At 38.3% G+C, this 16,473-nt stretch overlaps 1 protein-coding gene across 2 annotated transcripts in view; it reads right to left on the bottom strand.

Annotated features, from left to right (window-relative positions):
* The window catches only part of STX17 (syntaxin 17), a 62,126-nt gene that overhangs the window by 4,095 nt on the left and 41,558 nt on the right, over window positions 1-16,473 (bottom strand). For both annotated transcript variants that reach the window (XM_074361908.1, XM_074361909.1), the window contains exons 7-9: window positions 9,698-9,784; window positions 7,361-8,953; window positions 1,609-1,689 (exon numbers count right to left, since the gene is read on the bottom strand). In XM_074361908.1, coding sequence (XP_074218009.1) covers window positions 8,714-8,953; window positions 9,698-9,784 — 327 coding nt within the window. In that variant the 3' untranslated portion in view covers window positions 1,609-1,689; window positions 7,361-8,713. The remainder of the gene's footprint in view (window positions 1-1,608; window positions 1,690-7,360; window positions 8,954-9,697; window positions 9,785-16,473) is intronic.

Genomic DNA, 16,473 nt, shown 5'->3' with positions numbered 1-16,473 from the left:
TGCGTTTTACTTACTGGGATGGGTGCCAGGGAGGAAGCTGCATGCCCGCTCCCTTGATGCCATGTGTACACTTGCCTAGGGAAGACCAGATCCATCTTGGAAGGCTGATGCTTTGTTTTCTTGCCCTAACCATTGCCCAGAAGAGGAAGAGAGCAGGGCATCCCTGGCCATGCACATAGTGAGAGGGAAAGACAAGTCCTCTCTTCTGACTTACTCTTCATAATTCTTCATGTCTTCATAATGAGCATTTCTTTCTGATTCAAAACATTGTTGAATAGTCTACTTCAGAAATTTTCTAGGACTAGAAGGTAAATTCCTTGCTCTGTGGCTTCTGGAATCCAAATTTACCCCTTCAATTACAGACTTGCCCAAGCTCAGTGTTCTGGCACCTTCTGTTTTCTGGTTCCTGAAAGATCACTGGTGGTGCTTCACGATCAATCTACAAGTTCCCACTAACCTTACGTAGTTTTTTTATCTGAGCCTAGAAACTATAAATTCTTTTAAAACACAGATTTTTTTTTTTGGTAACCCCATGCTTATTTCCATTGCCTGTGTAACTAGGGTGACCATGTAATTTTTTCCTCCAAACCAGGACATTTGAGAGTGATAGGGAGCATTAGTAACAGTTTCACCAGGACGTGAGATGTAAGTCAAGACAGTCCCAGACAATCCGGGGGGTGTGATTGCCCAGTTCCTAACCAGATCTCACACATTCTCTTGTTTGGGTGTCACTCTTAACAGACATGAAAAAGATTTACTTTCCACCAATTATCTGTCATCATTATACCACCTTCTTAGTAACTAAGTGTTTTTAAAAAGTTAAAGAATTCTTGGTATTTTTATCAAGTCTCCAGTGAATTTAAGTGTCTCCCTAACACTGTTCTTGTAGGTGCATGGTAATTTTTCATTAATGTGCCTTTCCTTTAAACTTTGGGGAAAAATAACAGTAACGGTTACAACAATAACAGCAGCAACTAACATTTGTACAGTTACTATGAGTCAGGCTCCATTTAACATGTACACATTTTTGAATCTTCATAACCACTCTGTAAGACAGGCAAGGTACCTGGGGAGGTGGGGATGCAGGGAGGGGAATGCTAAGGAAGTCCTGAGTTGTTGGCCCCTACCTTAACCCAGAGAGGAGGAGCCATCTGTTATGAACAATAAAACCTAGAGAGTAAAAAAAGGGAAGTAACACCTAAAAAAGGGGAGAATTAGTAAGGGCCAAGCACTTTATTCCTCTCCTTTCCTATCAACTCACTGCAGAGGCTGTTTGGTGGAACAAATACATTAATCTGAGTATTAGAAACCTTGGTTCAAATCCTGTCAAATGCCCACCTCTCAACTTAAACCTTGCCCTTGCCTAATTCAAATTTCTGCTTGCTTGAAAGAGCAATTAAATTCCTGCCATTACTCTTGTCTCAATACTAGACCATCAGATTATAAAGCCTTCTTGGGTCCCTGCTATTCTGACCCCACTAATGCTATATGGTAAGACAGGAGATAAACTCAGCTTTCCCACACCATTTCTTCAGTGACTCAGGTCCTATATCCTTTCTTTTCCAAGTCATGACTTTTAATTGGAAAAAGAGATAGAAATATCTTTACCTCCAAATTCTGAAAATTTCAATTCATGACTTCCAAATCCTAGAGATGTTTTCCAGATTTCTTCTGTTGCATCATTCACTCCTATGTTAATATACAAAAGTGAGTACTGAGCAAAGAGTTGATACGTCTTAGAAAGCTTTCTAACATTTCAATATGTATCCCTGAAAACAGCAGAACACTTATGCCATGACCTCATCACTCATCATCTGGGAGTCATACAGGAGTGTAGTTTCTTTTCCCCTTCTCATCGTGATACTTTGTATTATGAAATACTCTCAAGAAGCAGATGATATGGCTCTTGCCCTATAAGAAGCTTACATTCTAGTGGGGGAGATCACACTACCGCAAGTGAAATAATTTAACACCTACGAAGTTGTAAAACATTGCAGAATTAGCCACAAGTGAAAATGGGAGCCACTGAATCGCATCTGTCAAGAAATATTCACACAGAGATGGAAAACTGGACCATGAAGGTCTTGGACACTAAAAGGCAAAAGTAAATTTCATGACTATTTTCTCAGTGGGTTTTCAATAAATATTTATGGAATGAATAACAGGATAGGAAGAAAGCAGGCATTCAATATTAAGCAGAGATCTCACAGCAGAGGCAAAAAAGCACAAATCATTTCTTACATGTGGGAAAGGAAAGCAAATACACCAAATATACCAAGAACTCAGGCAAATGTGAGGTTTGCTACTAACGTCTCTGGTAACGAAGGCAAAATGAAGAACTCAGAGGGTTATAACAGTCTTACCTGATACAAAGCGATACATTAATTCCTTTAAACAAAGAATTTTTAAATTAAATATATATATATATTTAAATATATAAACATGTATTAGATGTATATAATTTAATATATATATAAACATGTATAATATATACACCCTAGTCTGTATTTTCACTTAACTAGCTTCATCACTCACATTTAATTCCTTGGTTTTCTCTAAGCACGCTTTATATACTCATTCACGTTTCAAACCCTTTGTACTTGTAGTTCCTCTGCGACTTCAAAGCCCACAAACCCGGCCAGGTATTTTCTTCATTAGGGTACTGCTCAAATACCACATGTTCCACAAAGTCTTCCCCTTCTTTTCCAGGCAGAGCTAGTCACTCCATTCTGTGTCCTCATATTACTTTGTTCATTCCTCTTTTAGGGTACGTACCACATTTTACTGTGATTTACTAGCTTTGAGAATCTGAACTCATCAGCCTGAATGGCTTACAAGATCTATGGGTCTAATATTTTTCTACATATGGCAATGGCACTCAACACACAACAGCCGTTTAGTAAAATGTTTGCTGAATGAGTGATTTTATTGCATGTTTCCTTATATGAGCACCATTCAGCAACATAATAAGCAAATTCAGTAAACTTTACAGAATTTGTAGAAAATCTCATCACTGGGCCTCTTCTGTTAAACCTCTTGCTAACAGCAAGGGTTTTAACAGTAAAATGGAAAATATCTTTAAAGAGGTTAATTAATGAAACCCAGGTAAACATCTTTTAGTCATAACCTTAATACAAGATCATCTCACATACTTGAGAAATGTATGGAAAACATGTACTCTTGAGTGTTCGCAAATACTTGTTAGTCAAGTTTCCCACAGGACTGGACAATGGTCCATCAAAGGCTGGAGTACGTACGCTGCTGAATTAAAATCCTCATGCTTTGGCTACCCCTGTACAGGTGGCAAGACTGACACTATTCTGGAGATTAAGAAATTGAATGTAACAAAAGAGGAAAAAGATTGCTCTTTAGGAAACAACTTGCAGGCTTGTTCAAGAGCTTAAATAAAACTCAGCTGACTAGCTTTGTAAAGAGTAGTATTATAGAAATTATTTTAGTCTGGAAAAATGTAAACAGTTTATTAACAGCTTCTACCTTCCCCATAGAAAAACCTTAAAACCATTCTTGTGGAATGTCTGATTTTCAGTGGCATTGTCTGATGGTGAGTTTTAAGAGATAAAGCCAGGGCCATAAAACAGAAGGCTGAACTTTATCAGGTGTTCAATAGGATCCAACAAAAATATTTCAGCAGAAAAATGAAAGACGGTTCTTATGGCAGTGATGTGAGGAATGGCCTAAAGTTGGGGAAGATGAGGTGAGGATGTGAGGTAATAAAGTCATTTACTAGAGTGATGGCTATGAATACATTTAAGAAATGAATGCAAATAACATTCAAAAACTGACAGGACACAGTAAGAGGCTAGATTTAAAGAATGGAGAATGCTAAGCTGCTGACCATGAAGCTTCATGGTTAGGGAATCCCTGGCCAGAAAGGGAGAGAGCAGCCATCCTTGAGTAAAAGCTTACTGCAAGAGACAAAGTCAAAACTAAAACTCTGATCTCCTAACTCCCCATACAATTCTCTTTCCACGATAGCTGTTGCCTGGTTTGGAATGTTACAGCTGGACTGAAAACCACAAACTTCAGCAAGCAACCCAATACAGCACAACAAAAATTCAGTTAAATTATTTTGAGGATTTGTTTTTCTTATATCATGGTTATAATTCTAGCTTTTGTGTTAACTAGCTTTAACCTTGGGCAAATCATTTGCCTTTGACACCTTTTAGGTTTTATTTGAATTTATTTCTTTTGTTAACATTGCACAGATGTCTTTCTTGAATCCCACAATAAATAATTTTTTGAGGACAGTGATATGGATAATATCACTGGATATTATCTTTTACCATTGATTGTTTATAATACCCAAGAAGTGTCTCTATAAAATGGTCTCAAATTAATGAATATAAAGTGAGAACCACCTGTTAGAAACATCGTGAAGTGTTACTAAAAACAAACAGAACTGAACTGTTTACATTAACTTAGGCTAGTGTGGGAGCTACTCTACCTTATATTCGACCTGAGTACTTAAGAATAGTTTCTAGCATTCGTAAGTACCCGACAGCCACAGCCATGTTACGCTTTATTACCAGAGAAGAAAACGTCCCAGTTCACAGGAGAACCTCTTTCCCGAGCTCTTCTTCAGCCGTCCTCCCAAAGATTTCACGTGGCAGCAGTGAAGGACAAAGGGGACCCTTAGAATGACCTTTCAGTTTTAAAGTTAACACAAAGAATGGCTTGGTTTGGCTTCTGTACTTTCACTGGAGAAAAATGTACACTGCAGGTTTATATTCCACTTCTTGTGATTGATAGATAATACCAAGATTCAATCCTTACTCCTGTATAAACTGCTTACGGCACTTACAGGCAGGCAGCCCACAGAGGAAGGTTTTTGGATTCACAGAATTCTCCCTGTACAGCACTCGGCTTCAGTATACCCTAAAGTTCTTGTTCTGGGAACTCTGGCCAGCACACCTGCTTTCTCGGTGTTCTTAGATTACTGGCTGCAGCATAGGTGAACAAGAGCTAGAACAGCAGAAGAAAAGCAAAACTGAGGAAGCAAGAGAGGAGAGGCCATAAGGACAAGGGAGTATAGTCTATGACTAGCAAACACTGAGATAGCTTTTTTACATGATTTGTAAAATGTTGTTGGAGGCAATTCCAAAAGAAAAGTTTCAAAAAAGTTCTAAGTAATACCAGCATCACGACAGTAAGCACATGGCCTTCCAAGAACACCAGTTTAAAGGACAGTCATTTGATTCTGTGAGTTATGATTGTTTTAAAGAAATTACTTTATTTTAAAATTCAATATAAAAAGCACTGCTTAATTGATGGCTATGATCCACAAAAATAAGGAAATCTGTAGGATGTGTGGGTGGGATGGAAACACTTTTAATTCTATAGTTTAAGGACCAAATTCGGCACTATGTACTTCTGCACTGGCCACCATTAAAAACTTTCAGGCTGCTGGACACTTGGTGAGGAAAGAGAAGATTAAAAAATACAACTGAATGGCATGTGTAATTTCAAAGCAAGCCTGCCTGACAGAATATATGGGTGTTTGGGTGAAGCAGAATGAATGGCCCATCTCAATCTTATATACAGAAGCAGCATGGTATGAGAGTAACTGAAGTTTCTGTAGTTCAACAGACCTAGTTTACATCCTCGTTTCACCCTTTTGTAGTTGAATAACCCTCTGCAAATTATTTAGCTTCTCTGAGACTTGGTTTCCTTACCTCTAAAATGCCTAATGAAGTGTCTGGCAAACAGAAGACATTCAATAAATACCTATTTTCAAACTAAGGGTCGAAACCGATAGATAAGGAAATCAATTTAGAAGGTTACAACTAGCGTATTTAAAAACAAACAATGAAAACATCAGAGTACACTGCACATAATGGTAAGTATTGTTCCATTATGCATATGCTGAGTTTGATGTAAATGCATTTTCAAACTATGGATTACAACCAAAAAGTTTCAAAGCCTCTGCTGTATAGAGAAATTCTCAGGTTATTATGTTAGTCTTTAGCAGTGCTGCCATTATCCAAATGAGCCTCTGTAAATTCTCAGAACTTAAAGTGTTCCTTACCTTCTAACTTGTTGCAGTAAATATAAGATATGAATCATATGGAATATGAATTTAATCTGATACTGTAGGGACTTAAACTCAATTTTAAGATTGGTTTCAGTATCATATTGACTAATTTACACTTTAAACACTTTAGAGTTTATAAATGTATAATTTATAGTTGATTAAACACTTATAGAAATTTCTACAAAAAGTTGGCGATTAGGTTCTATTATGGGGAAATTTGATACAATTTCTAAATAATTTTAAATTATGAAATTTTTATTAAAGATTATAACTTGCCAAAGCATAAGGACTGCTAGAATAATATTCCAATCCTGATGAGCACTAAAAATCAAAGGACTACATGAGCACGTACAGTGACGTCCCACACTGGCTCAGTAAAAAGGAGAGATCCCAGAACAAAATGGGAGGGTCCATTATAGGCATTTTCTCTCCTTCAGGTCTTGATGTAAAACCAGTCTGACACTGTGAGTCCCCAGTGCTGTTAAAACGATGAGCTAGCTAATTTTAGGTTGGCAGAGTAGGACTAATACACAGTGATGGCGAATGGGCTGTGCTGAAGGGTAGAATATTAGAAATTACAGAATTCAACAACATAGCAAAATCGTGATGTAACTGTATCTTAAATTTATAATTTTAGCTGACTAGGCCAGATTGGCTACTACTATAACACATGGGGCTGAAGTTTAGGAAGCTTGTTTTAAATTCCCACCCTGGGCGATTCTGATCCTCGTTCTGATTCGAACAGCCTGTGTTAAACGGACAGCAAGGATCAGAAAACAGAAAAAAGATGGGGTTCCAAAGTAATTATCCCAACCTTACAGGTATCCAATATCAAACACTGGATCAGAATCTGACATTTATTCAAAGTACTGCCTTGTTGGTATTAAAAATACAAGCCAGTAATTAAGTAGGTAGCAATACGTGATGTTTTCCAGTTATTTAATAATAACAAATGGTGCGTTCTCTCATTGGAATTCATTGGTGAAAGTCAGAAAGTATGAAAGAGAAAGCTCTCTTTAGACACAGAAGTAAAAGTAGCAATCAACAGAAGTTATTGAGTGAACTCAGCAAGAGAGGAGTGATAAGCCACTCAACTGCCTGATGAATCCATTTGGATCCTGTGCAGAGACAGCCCACACCTTCTGTGGTGTAGGTGCCCTTTCCTCTGTCCTCAGAAAAGAGTAAAGGGTAAGGCAAAAGGTGGTTCCTTCCTATTTCAAATGAGTTGAGGGTATAGGATGCGGCTGCCTGTAATCTCCAATTTTTTTTTCCCATAAATTTAAAACTTTTCTGCTATTTGAGACAGACCTTGAATTGGACTGGGCCATGCTTTCTGCCAAGGTCAAGCGTTGGGATTAGCACCACAAATCCTTCACCAGGACTGAGTCTTGGCATCAGGCTTTGTCCATCGTCATCCTGAATGTGAGGAAAGGCAAGCATGAATGCCATTCTTGGGAAGAAACAGCAGCTGTGAAAAGTGAAGGAAAGCATAGGAGACAGCAAAGCCTTGGGAAAAGGACAGTAGTAACAAAAGTGAGGTAGAAAGCTAGTTCTTAGCTCCCCCAAGTGCCAGCTGAAAAGACTCAGGGTCAGAGATTCCCCATATAGCAGGTACATGAGATCTTTGAAATAGGAAGATGCCCCAAGAAATGATCTGGTGTTCTGCTCTTGCTTATTTTTTAGCTCAAACTCTAACAATGCTGGAAATACATGGAGATCGACACCTGTTTCTTACCTAGAGGTTACAGGAGAACATGAAAAGAGATGGCAGAAAATAAGTTTTTCAAAAAGATTATGAGAAAAGTCTGCATTACACATGGGTAGAATCCACCCCATAAGTCAAAGAAGTTGTCAAAATTAAAGGGAGGGAAGGCAGAGGGCACTAGATAATTGAGGTGTGAAGAGACAGGTTGATGGCTGGCTTAGCAAACCTCCTACCACTTAAGGCTCTGTGTGCTTTATTTAAAGAGAGACAGAAGAAAGAGTTCAGAGAAGAAGCCAGTGTCACAAAGTAAGATATTTGGAAAAAAAGTTGGGCCTCTCTTTCCATTTTTTTTTTCACTATTAGTTTCTTTCACCAGATGATAAAGTTAGATCAAACTGCAACAGGGCTCACCAAATGGACTCCACTGTGCAGTTCACTTGTGCCCTTTGCTAGATGCTGATTTTCCTATTTGATTTGAAAGGCTCCTGAACTTTCATTCTTTTCTTTGCTAAAATGCCTAAATAGCCTATATTTAGGAGATAAATAAGCACATTTACAAATGCTTAGCCTTAGGGCCTCCAATTCAGGGTTATAGAAGAAACTATTCTGAAAACCATCCTTCCATAACCCAACATGTCCACACGTCACAAGTCCTCATCAAAGTTATGGGTTAACTTTCACATTTCCAAGCAGAAAAAAATCCACTCCCTGGCAGTCCTTAAATTTTACCTAACAAATATTATACACCCCGAGTGCAGGCTCCTCAGTCTCTAACATCCCCATTAACACCCCAGCAAACAACAAAGTATATCCACTTATCACAGCTCAATCCCACTTGAGCATCTATAGTCACTATCTTCATATAATCATGTTCCTTAAGCTGACTGAGTGTCCAACAGCAGCAAAGGTCCTCATTAGGATAGACATGTTGATGCAGTAATACTGAAGTTTGGTTTTTAACTGCATTTTTTGTCAGTTTGTCTGGGAAGATCTGGACAGCTGGAAGTGAGCTTCTCCATCATTTTCAGTTTCCTCCTTTGTATCAATTTTCCACCTGTGAAGCCCAACACCCCACCACCAAGTGCAGCTGCAATTCCTGCTACTTTGAAGCCTGCAAGGAGGCCAATCGGACCCCCTACCACTCCTCCGATGAGTGCACCTGCCACAGGCAGAGCTGCCAGCTTGTATTTTGCAGCCTGTAAAAAAAAAAAAATTCAATTTAGAAATTGAGTTGAGAATATCTCCCTGCGGTGATGTGCATTTTCCTCTCATTACTCCTGGCAATGCCTCTTTAACTCGTGATACATAATTAACCTTAGGAATTGTTCTGAGGTGGGGAGAGGCGCAAAAATATTCCACAGGTACTACAATTGCTCCAGATCTCAGAATTTACGAGAAATGAGCTACAAAGAATGCACTGCTACAAATTGATTTTACTTGCAAAACAATCAATCCACTAACTATCTAGCTGGCTTATTTAAACAGTTTCAGCAGCCACAGATACTCCCAAAGCTTTTATGTTGCACAGAGATTATTCCATTCTATGTACCTGGGGTTAAAAGCAACATTCTATGGAAAGTAGACGGATCCACTCCATGTGTGCTGTCACCTCCTTACACTTTTGCCCCTACTGGATTCTGGCAACCCTCCTTACTCCTCTCCCTGAACCCCTGAAAATATTCTCTTATAACACTAAATGCCTTGTAGTGGGGCTTCAGTTTATTCTCTCTTTGAAAAAAAATTTCTCTCCCAACAGAATGAACCTTAGAGTAGAATATTACAACAGCCATTGATTTCTCGCACTACCTATGTGTCATTTCTTTCTTATTTTCTTAATTGCTGGTTCCCTCAACATTAAAGAGAGCAGATCAATTGGGTGAATACTAGGGATTTCTGAGAGCCAGAGTACCATTGATTTGTCAGCAGGAGCAGAATCTTACCTTCCCCAAGTTTTTGGTTCCCTCTTCAACATTCACAGCAGCACTGTTGACATGGTCTTCAATGCTGTCAATCTTCTCCTGCTGAGACTAGATGCAAAGGAATTATGAGTGAGCGCTCCTTGCTGGGGAGCAGCAGTCAGCCAATACACACTATTTTAATTCCTGTAATCAGGGCTCCGTGTACTGCAGCCTTGCAGTCTTAATAGCAGTTCATTAATAGCATCTGATAAACCATGTCGAAAGTACAAATTCACTCATATGAAAAAAAGAGGGTGGCTTAATTTTTAGATAAGAAAAGGGTGGCACCTTTATAGGAAAAAGCATCTCACATTAAAATTCATTCAAACATATGAACATATTATTCTCCAAATGAATCTACTTTCCAGGAGGAAAAAAATCCAAGCGAGCCTTTATATGTCATGTTGGGTTTGATGGGAAAAAAACCCCAAACAAACCCAAAATCAAACCAAAAAACCTGTCTAACTTATCTTCTTTGAAGATTCAGCTTAAAACAGGCAAATCTGCCTTAGTAGTTTAATGCCCTTGATCCAATAAATACAAACTATTATGTTTTAGGAATAAGAATACAATATTGATCTGCCATGAAATCTTTCCACTTGTGATATGCAGTAGGGAGCAGTAAATGAATTTACTGTCTTGTGTTTTATATCTGTACACTTTAATATATTTTAAGATCATGACAAGTTAAAATGTTTCGGATCAAATATATTAATAAAGCATTCTACATAAAATGGTAACACCTGTGCTGACACAACAGAAGCTGTGACTCATGGAATCTCTAGGTGGAAGGAATGGTTAGGCCACTGAGTGCAATTTTCCCCTCCGCCATGTGAAGCCCCACTACAACTACGCTTCTGACAAGTGGTTACTGAGCCTCTGCTCAAACATCTCCAGCGACAGGAACTCACGGCTTGCCACAGGAACACATTCCCATTTTTAAATTAACTTTATATGGAATTTACATATGACAATATGCACCCAATTTCAAGGGTATATACTTTGATTAGTTCTCACAAATGTACAAACCCATGTAACCACCATCACATCAACATATTTACCTTTTGTTTTTTTAATTCACAGAAAAAAAGAGAATCCCTCTCTAATCCTAGCTTTAGCCAGCTTCTACAAATGATCATGAAATAATTCAACTTTCATCCTGAAATATGATTGCCCTTATATAACTAACCTCTTCGTTTATACTGAAGCAGTTATAACTCACACTCTTCTAATTTCAATCATCATTTCATCTGAAAACATGAAACCCAAACAACACAGCTAATTTTTCCCACAGTTGCTTCCTACCAGTATCAATGACATTCCTTCCCTTCTCATACACCACATACATGCTTTTCACTGTTAGACCTTTTATGGTATCTCTTCGTTCCTATATTCTTCACCACTATCTTGACATCTCTTAACACAATCCCTAAAAAAGTCCTGTATCAGTTTTCTTCCAACATCTCTGTCAGAGGCAAATACAACAGTGGTTCTCAGACTTGAGTGTGCTCCAGAATCACTCAAACAACTTTCTAAAACACAGGTTGCTGGGTCCCATCTCCAGAGTTTCTGATTCAGCAGGCTTGGGTGGGGCCTGAGAATCTGCACTTCTAATGAGCTCCCAAGTGATGCTGATGCTGCAGGTCCATGATTCTCATACTTTAAAAACCACTAGGATACATATATACTGTAGGATTAAGGGCACAACTTTTGGTCAGATGTCCCCTGTTCAAATCCCAGCACTATCACTTCGTACCCTTGGACAAATTACTCAAGCTCTCTGGGCATCAGTATTGTCACCTGCCAATTGAGGATAATGATACACCTCATAGAGATGAAGTAAGGATAAAATGAGATAGTGTCTGTAGAACACAAGGGGAAATTTTTTTAAAGCCTTCCTGACCTTCTCAATAAAGCTTAATTCCCATCTTTCTTCCCTATCAAAAAATACATTAAACTTTTTCCTATGATGCTTGAAAATTCTAGGGGGCTAAAACATTAAATCTCTCCCAGTACTCATTCATTCAATTTTTATTTTCCTCAGAAATAAAACTTCCATGTTAGCTTTCTTTTCTAACCCAAAGAGGCATCAAGTGCCAGCAATAATAATATCCAACTTGTCTGGACTTCTGTCATTATTTCTACTTGGGACAATATCCCAACACTTTTATTCTTGCCTGAAAGTCTATGCTAGTAGATGAATCACAGGTATAGAACTCTTATCAACCTCCAGAGCTTGATGAGTTGAGGAGTAGAGGGAAAACAGTCAACAGTTCTCCTCTCTCTCAGCCCCAAAATACTACTATCAAGATGGTAGAGGTTGCCAGGATTACTGCCATTTCTGTACTCTAAGAGTGATCTCGAGGCCTCAGGGAAATATTTTTTAATGCTCCTTTCTAAAAAGGTTGGATATTGAAGCTATATGACTTCTAAAAATAAAGTGAAATTTAAAAATATTTTAGTGTTTGTTTCACAAAAGTCTTGTGGAATAACTGGATAAAGAACCACAAAACAAAAGGAAGCCTGATTATTTGAACTGTAATGTTCCCCATCACTGCGCCTGCCAGTACTTGAGGCCTGTCTCACCCTGGACGGTGGTCCACGTCTGTAAGGACATACTGACATCAGGAAGCTTGCTTAAATATAGGCAGGGAAATAAGGCAGAGCGCAGACCAGCCCCTACCCTGGGATCCATAGTTGGCCCACTTTCTTTTTATGCCTTCTTCTTCCCCCATTTTGCTTGATTTGAATCTCAAACTCTGCCCGTAAGTTCAAATTCTATTCCTTGAGTAAGGAGGACTCAATGACGCAACAACTACAGTTAGGCAGCAAACTGGTGCCAGAGTTGTCTATTTCTGTCCATGGAATGCCAAATTATACTCCACTGAGAGGTGAATCTGGCCACTAGCTGTCCGCTGTGTCCTCGGCTCTCTATACTGGGCCAGACCATGCACACACAGCCTTGCCCCAGTAAAGGACACCACACTGCTAACAGCCATGGTGGCTCAGAAGCCTCCTCGCCTCTATCTACGAACTTCCCCTTTTCGCTACTGATTTACTTATGTTTGCTTGCATCTGCCCAGGCCGCCCAAATCAGACAACCATCAAACTTCCTTCCTGACATTTTATATTTTGGCTCCTCATATGTGTTCTCAGCACCCCTTTAACAGTGAGTTAAATCATTTATGAGGGACATAGTAGTGCTTCTCAAACTAGAGTAATGTTCATAGTGTTCCCTTTTTAAAGGAAAAGAAGTCTCAAAACACTCTAAGAATACATCTATGGATTTTAAAAAATACTGAATTAGGTCCCCTTATCTGCCTGAAAAACATTAACTCAATCTTAATGAGAAGTTATAGGAGCACCTAAGATTCTGGGGGAAAAAAAGTGATTTATTAAGTTAATATTTTTCAAGTAGAATGCAATTTGGGCAATTGAAGTCAAAACTAATGAAAACTGTTTTTCCCTTGCTGGTAGTCGTGCAGTTTTATTAACATGTTTGGAAAGCTACAGGTTTAAGAAGCTAATGCCAAATCTCCAGGTATTTCCCTTTACTCTTCACTCTCTAAATTCCAACCAGCTTTCAAGGGCAGCCCTAGTCTTAGATCCTGACCAATCCATGTAACATTGAGCTATCCTGGTTCTGAACTCCAGAGGTATGTAATCTATATTCCTTACTCACATACAATCATACACAGAAAAGCCCAGAAACAAACGTACAAACACGATGATATACAGGCAGAGTATACTGGCCTATTGCATGCAATAAACAGAGTAGGTAAGTACGGTGTTGACATCAGGGGATTCAGCAATAGGAAAGGGACTACAGGAACTACAGTACTAAAATATCAAAGGTACCGATGGTGGCAAAAGTAGAATTCCAGGCAAAGAGGGAATCAAACGAGGGAGAGACAGAAGCAGGAATGCAGTGGGTCAGTGGTAGGAAGGGGGATGTGAAATAGTTGACAATATCTCATTTAGTCCTCCCATTAATTTACAAAGCTCACTGCTGTCTAACATCCAGAACGTCACACAGATAATAAACGGAGAAATCTGATACTTCATTACAACCCAGTTGTTATGCACTGGGAATAAAACCGGATTATGAAAGCCACAGGGAATAAGGTAAAAAGTAGAGATGAAACTGGACTAACAGCAAGGGCGACATGCTACTGAGCAAAGGACCCAGAGTTCTTTAAATTCCCCTTGACTAGAAAGAGAGCTGGTTCCACAGTTATAGGAAGAGAAGAGGACACAAGTAATAAAGGTCAAAGAAAAACAAAGCAGGGTGCCTAGTTGATAAATTTATTAACATCTTTTGGACCACACCTGGATCTCTCAGTAACTTTGCAAGTGCTTTTTTATTGTGGTAAAAATACATATATAACATAAAATTTACAATTTTTAAGGGTACATTCAGTAACATTAAGTACATTAACAATGTTGTGTAACTATCTTGACTGTCCTATAGGTTCTTTTTTATTCTATTCTCTATTCTTCCTTGAGTTTAGCACAGTACTATGCACACAGAAAGCACTCCATAAATCCACGGTTAATTTGACTAGATACTATCATGTCCATGTGATGATAATGAGAGGATGTGGTCACTCTAGTTACGTTCCCAAGTCATTTGGTGTCTAAATGGAGTTTCTGTTGAGTCCTTAACCATGTGGTCATGAGAACTCAGTCACCCTGGGAACAGTAATCAGGGTTCTCCTTTGAGCTTTTGCCTAATAGCACTCTGTCTCATGTCCTTAAACAAACTATTATAAATAGGACATTTGTACAGAGCCATGGCTATTTCCAAAGTTCTTCTGCACAAATCTTCCTTAGATTAGGGATTAGGAGCTACTTACATAACCTAATCAGATATACAACTTATTAATCCTTAATTTTCCTTTCACATGCTTATACCATTGGAAGGGAAATGTATTCATTTTGAATGAGAAAAACTTTGTCCATATTTAGTTTGTTTTTAAAATCAACTTTATTGAGGCATAATTTAAATACACTGTAGCTCACATATTGTAATGTGTATTTATCAATGATTTTTGGCAAATGTACATATTTATGTAACCGTACATGTACATATTTTACAAACTGCATTAGATCAGATTATGAGTTAGAATAATTGAATAAATCTTGATTTTAGAAACAACAAATATTCAGGGATTTTTATTGTATCATTCCCTTTTATACGCAAATATATTAACAGATTGTACACATAGCTAATCCAGAAACTTCAAACATTTTGCTTCTTCTGACTTAGAAGCATAGAAAAAGAAAATACTTTAAACAATTTACTGTATTCAATTATAAGCATTACATTTCAAGAAAAAATCCACAAACTAGAAAAAAAGCACGGTAAGTGGCTAGTACTGAAAAGGCTAGGAATCTAGAAATCATATTCTAGAAGGAAGACATCAGAGAATCATTAGAGAAGAAAATATATGGTGAGCTGTTCTAGGGTGAGAATAGATAAGGTTGATCTCAGTAAGTTGAAAAACTTTTACATGGAAAAAAGACCAAACTTTTACAGAACATGGTTACAGAGGACAAAAGTACCAGAGGAAAGTTATTATGGTCAGTTTACTTTACATAAAGAAAAACTTCCAAGAGTCAGAGCTTCCAAATGGAAAGGATGTATCTCTGAACAGTAATTGTTCAAAAAGAGGCATAAGATCATCGATTTGAGGAGTTGGGGCAAGAGTAGGATTAGATTAGATGACCTCTTAAGCCTTCTTCAATTCCAATTCTGAGATTGTGTGATATAGGAACTTGTTTATAATTTAAAGCCAGATGTCAGGGAAACCATAACTTAAAGATGTACAACCCCTAAATCATGGTTTGATCAAGAACAACGAACTAAACCCAGACAGAGCATAAGCAGAAACAGGCTTGCATTTGTACATACACACACACACATACACACACACCCACTCACACACCCCTCCCCACACACACACACTCACTCTCTCTCTCTCATAACTCCTGGAAAGGAAAAATTAGAATAACTGAGGAAAATAATATAGAAAATATGTTCTGTCTTTCCCACCATATCTACTTTATGTTCCTTAATCTATGTTAACAGTATCACTGGCTACTGGATTATGCAGATAAAGCCTTAATGTTTATTTTCTTTGACTCTTCCATCTTTCTGCAATTTCTACTAAGTCTACCCCAGAAATACCTCTTAGCTGTCCTTTACCTTTATACTTGTACTGCCATTGCTCTCACTGAACTCCTGCAACTGACTCCTATGTAGTCCTTCTGCCTATAATCTCCTCCTCCCCAAGACCATTATTCACACTGCTAACAATGCTTCTTTTTGAAGCACAGACTGGACCACATCACTCTCATCTGCTCAAAAGTCTACTAGCTCCTTAATGCCTATAAAGTAAAGTTCAAATTCTTCAGTATGGCCTTCAACAGATCTCAATCTCTCGGCTTAGTTTGCCCATGGTACCTTATACTTTGGTTAAGCTGTAATACTTGTGATTCCTGAAAGGCTAAAGGCTCTCTACTCCATGTCTTTTGTTTAGATATCTTTAAATGCAACCCTTCCTTCCCAGCTGTGGAAATTTTACTCGATTTTCAAGGCTCAAGCAAATGCTGCCTATCTTGTGACGCTTTGCTTAATGCTTCTACCTCACAACTCTGCCTCCCTCCCTTGGAATTAAATGCTTTTCCTTGGAGCTGATACTTCTTTTCATACCTTATTTTTGCATTTAACAACCATGCTTGAAATCTGTTTTTGG

This window comes from Camelus bactrianus, chromosome 4 (assembly GCF_048773025.1).
Source record: "Camelus bactrianus isolate YW-2024 breed Bactrian camel chromosome 4, ASM4877302v1, whole genome shotgun sequence".
Classification (NCBI taxonomy): Eukaryota; Metazoa; Chordata; class Mammalia; order Artiodactyla; family Camelidae; genus Camelus; species Camelus bactrianus.
This window is presented reverse-complemented; position numbering and strand designations above follow the sequence as displayed.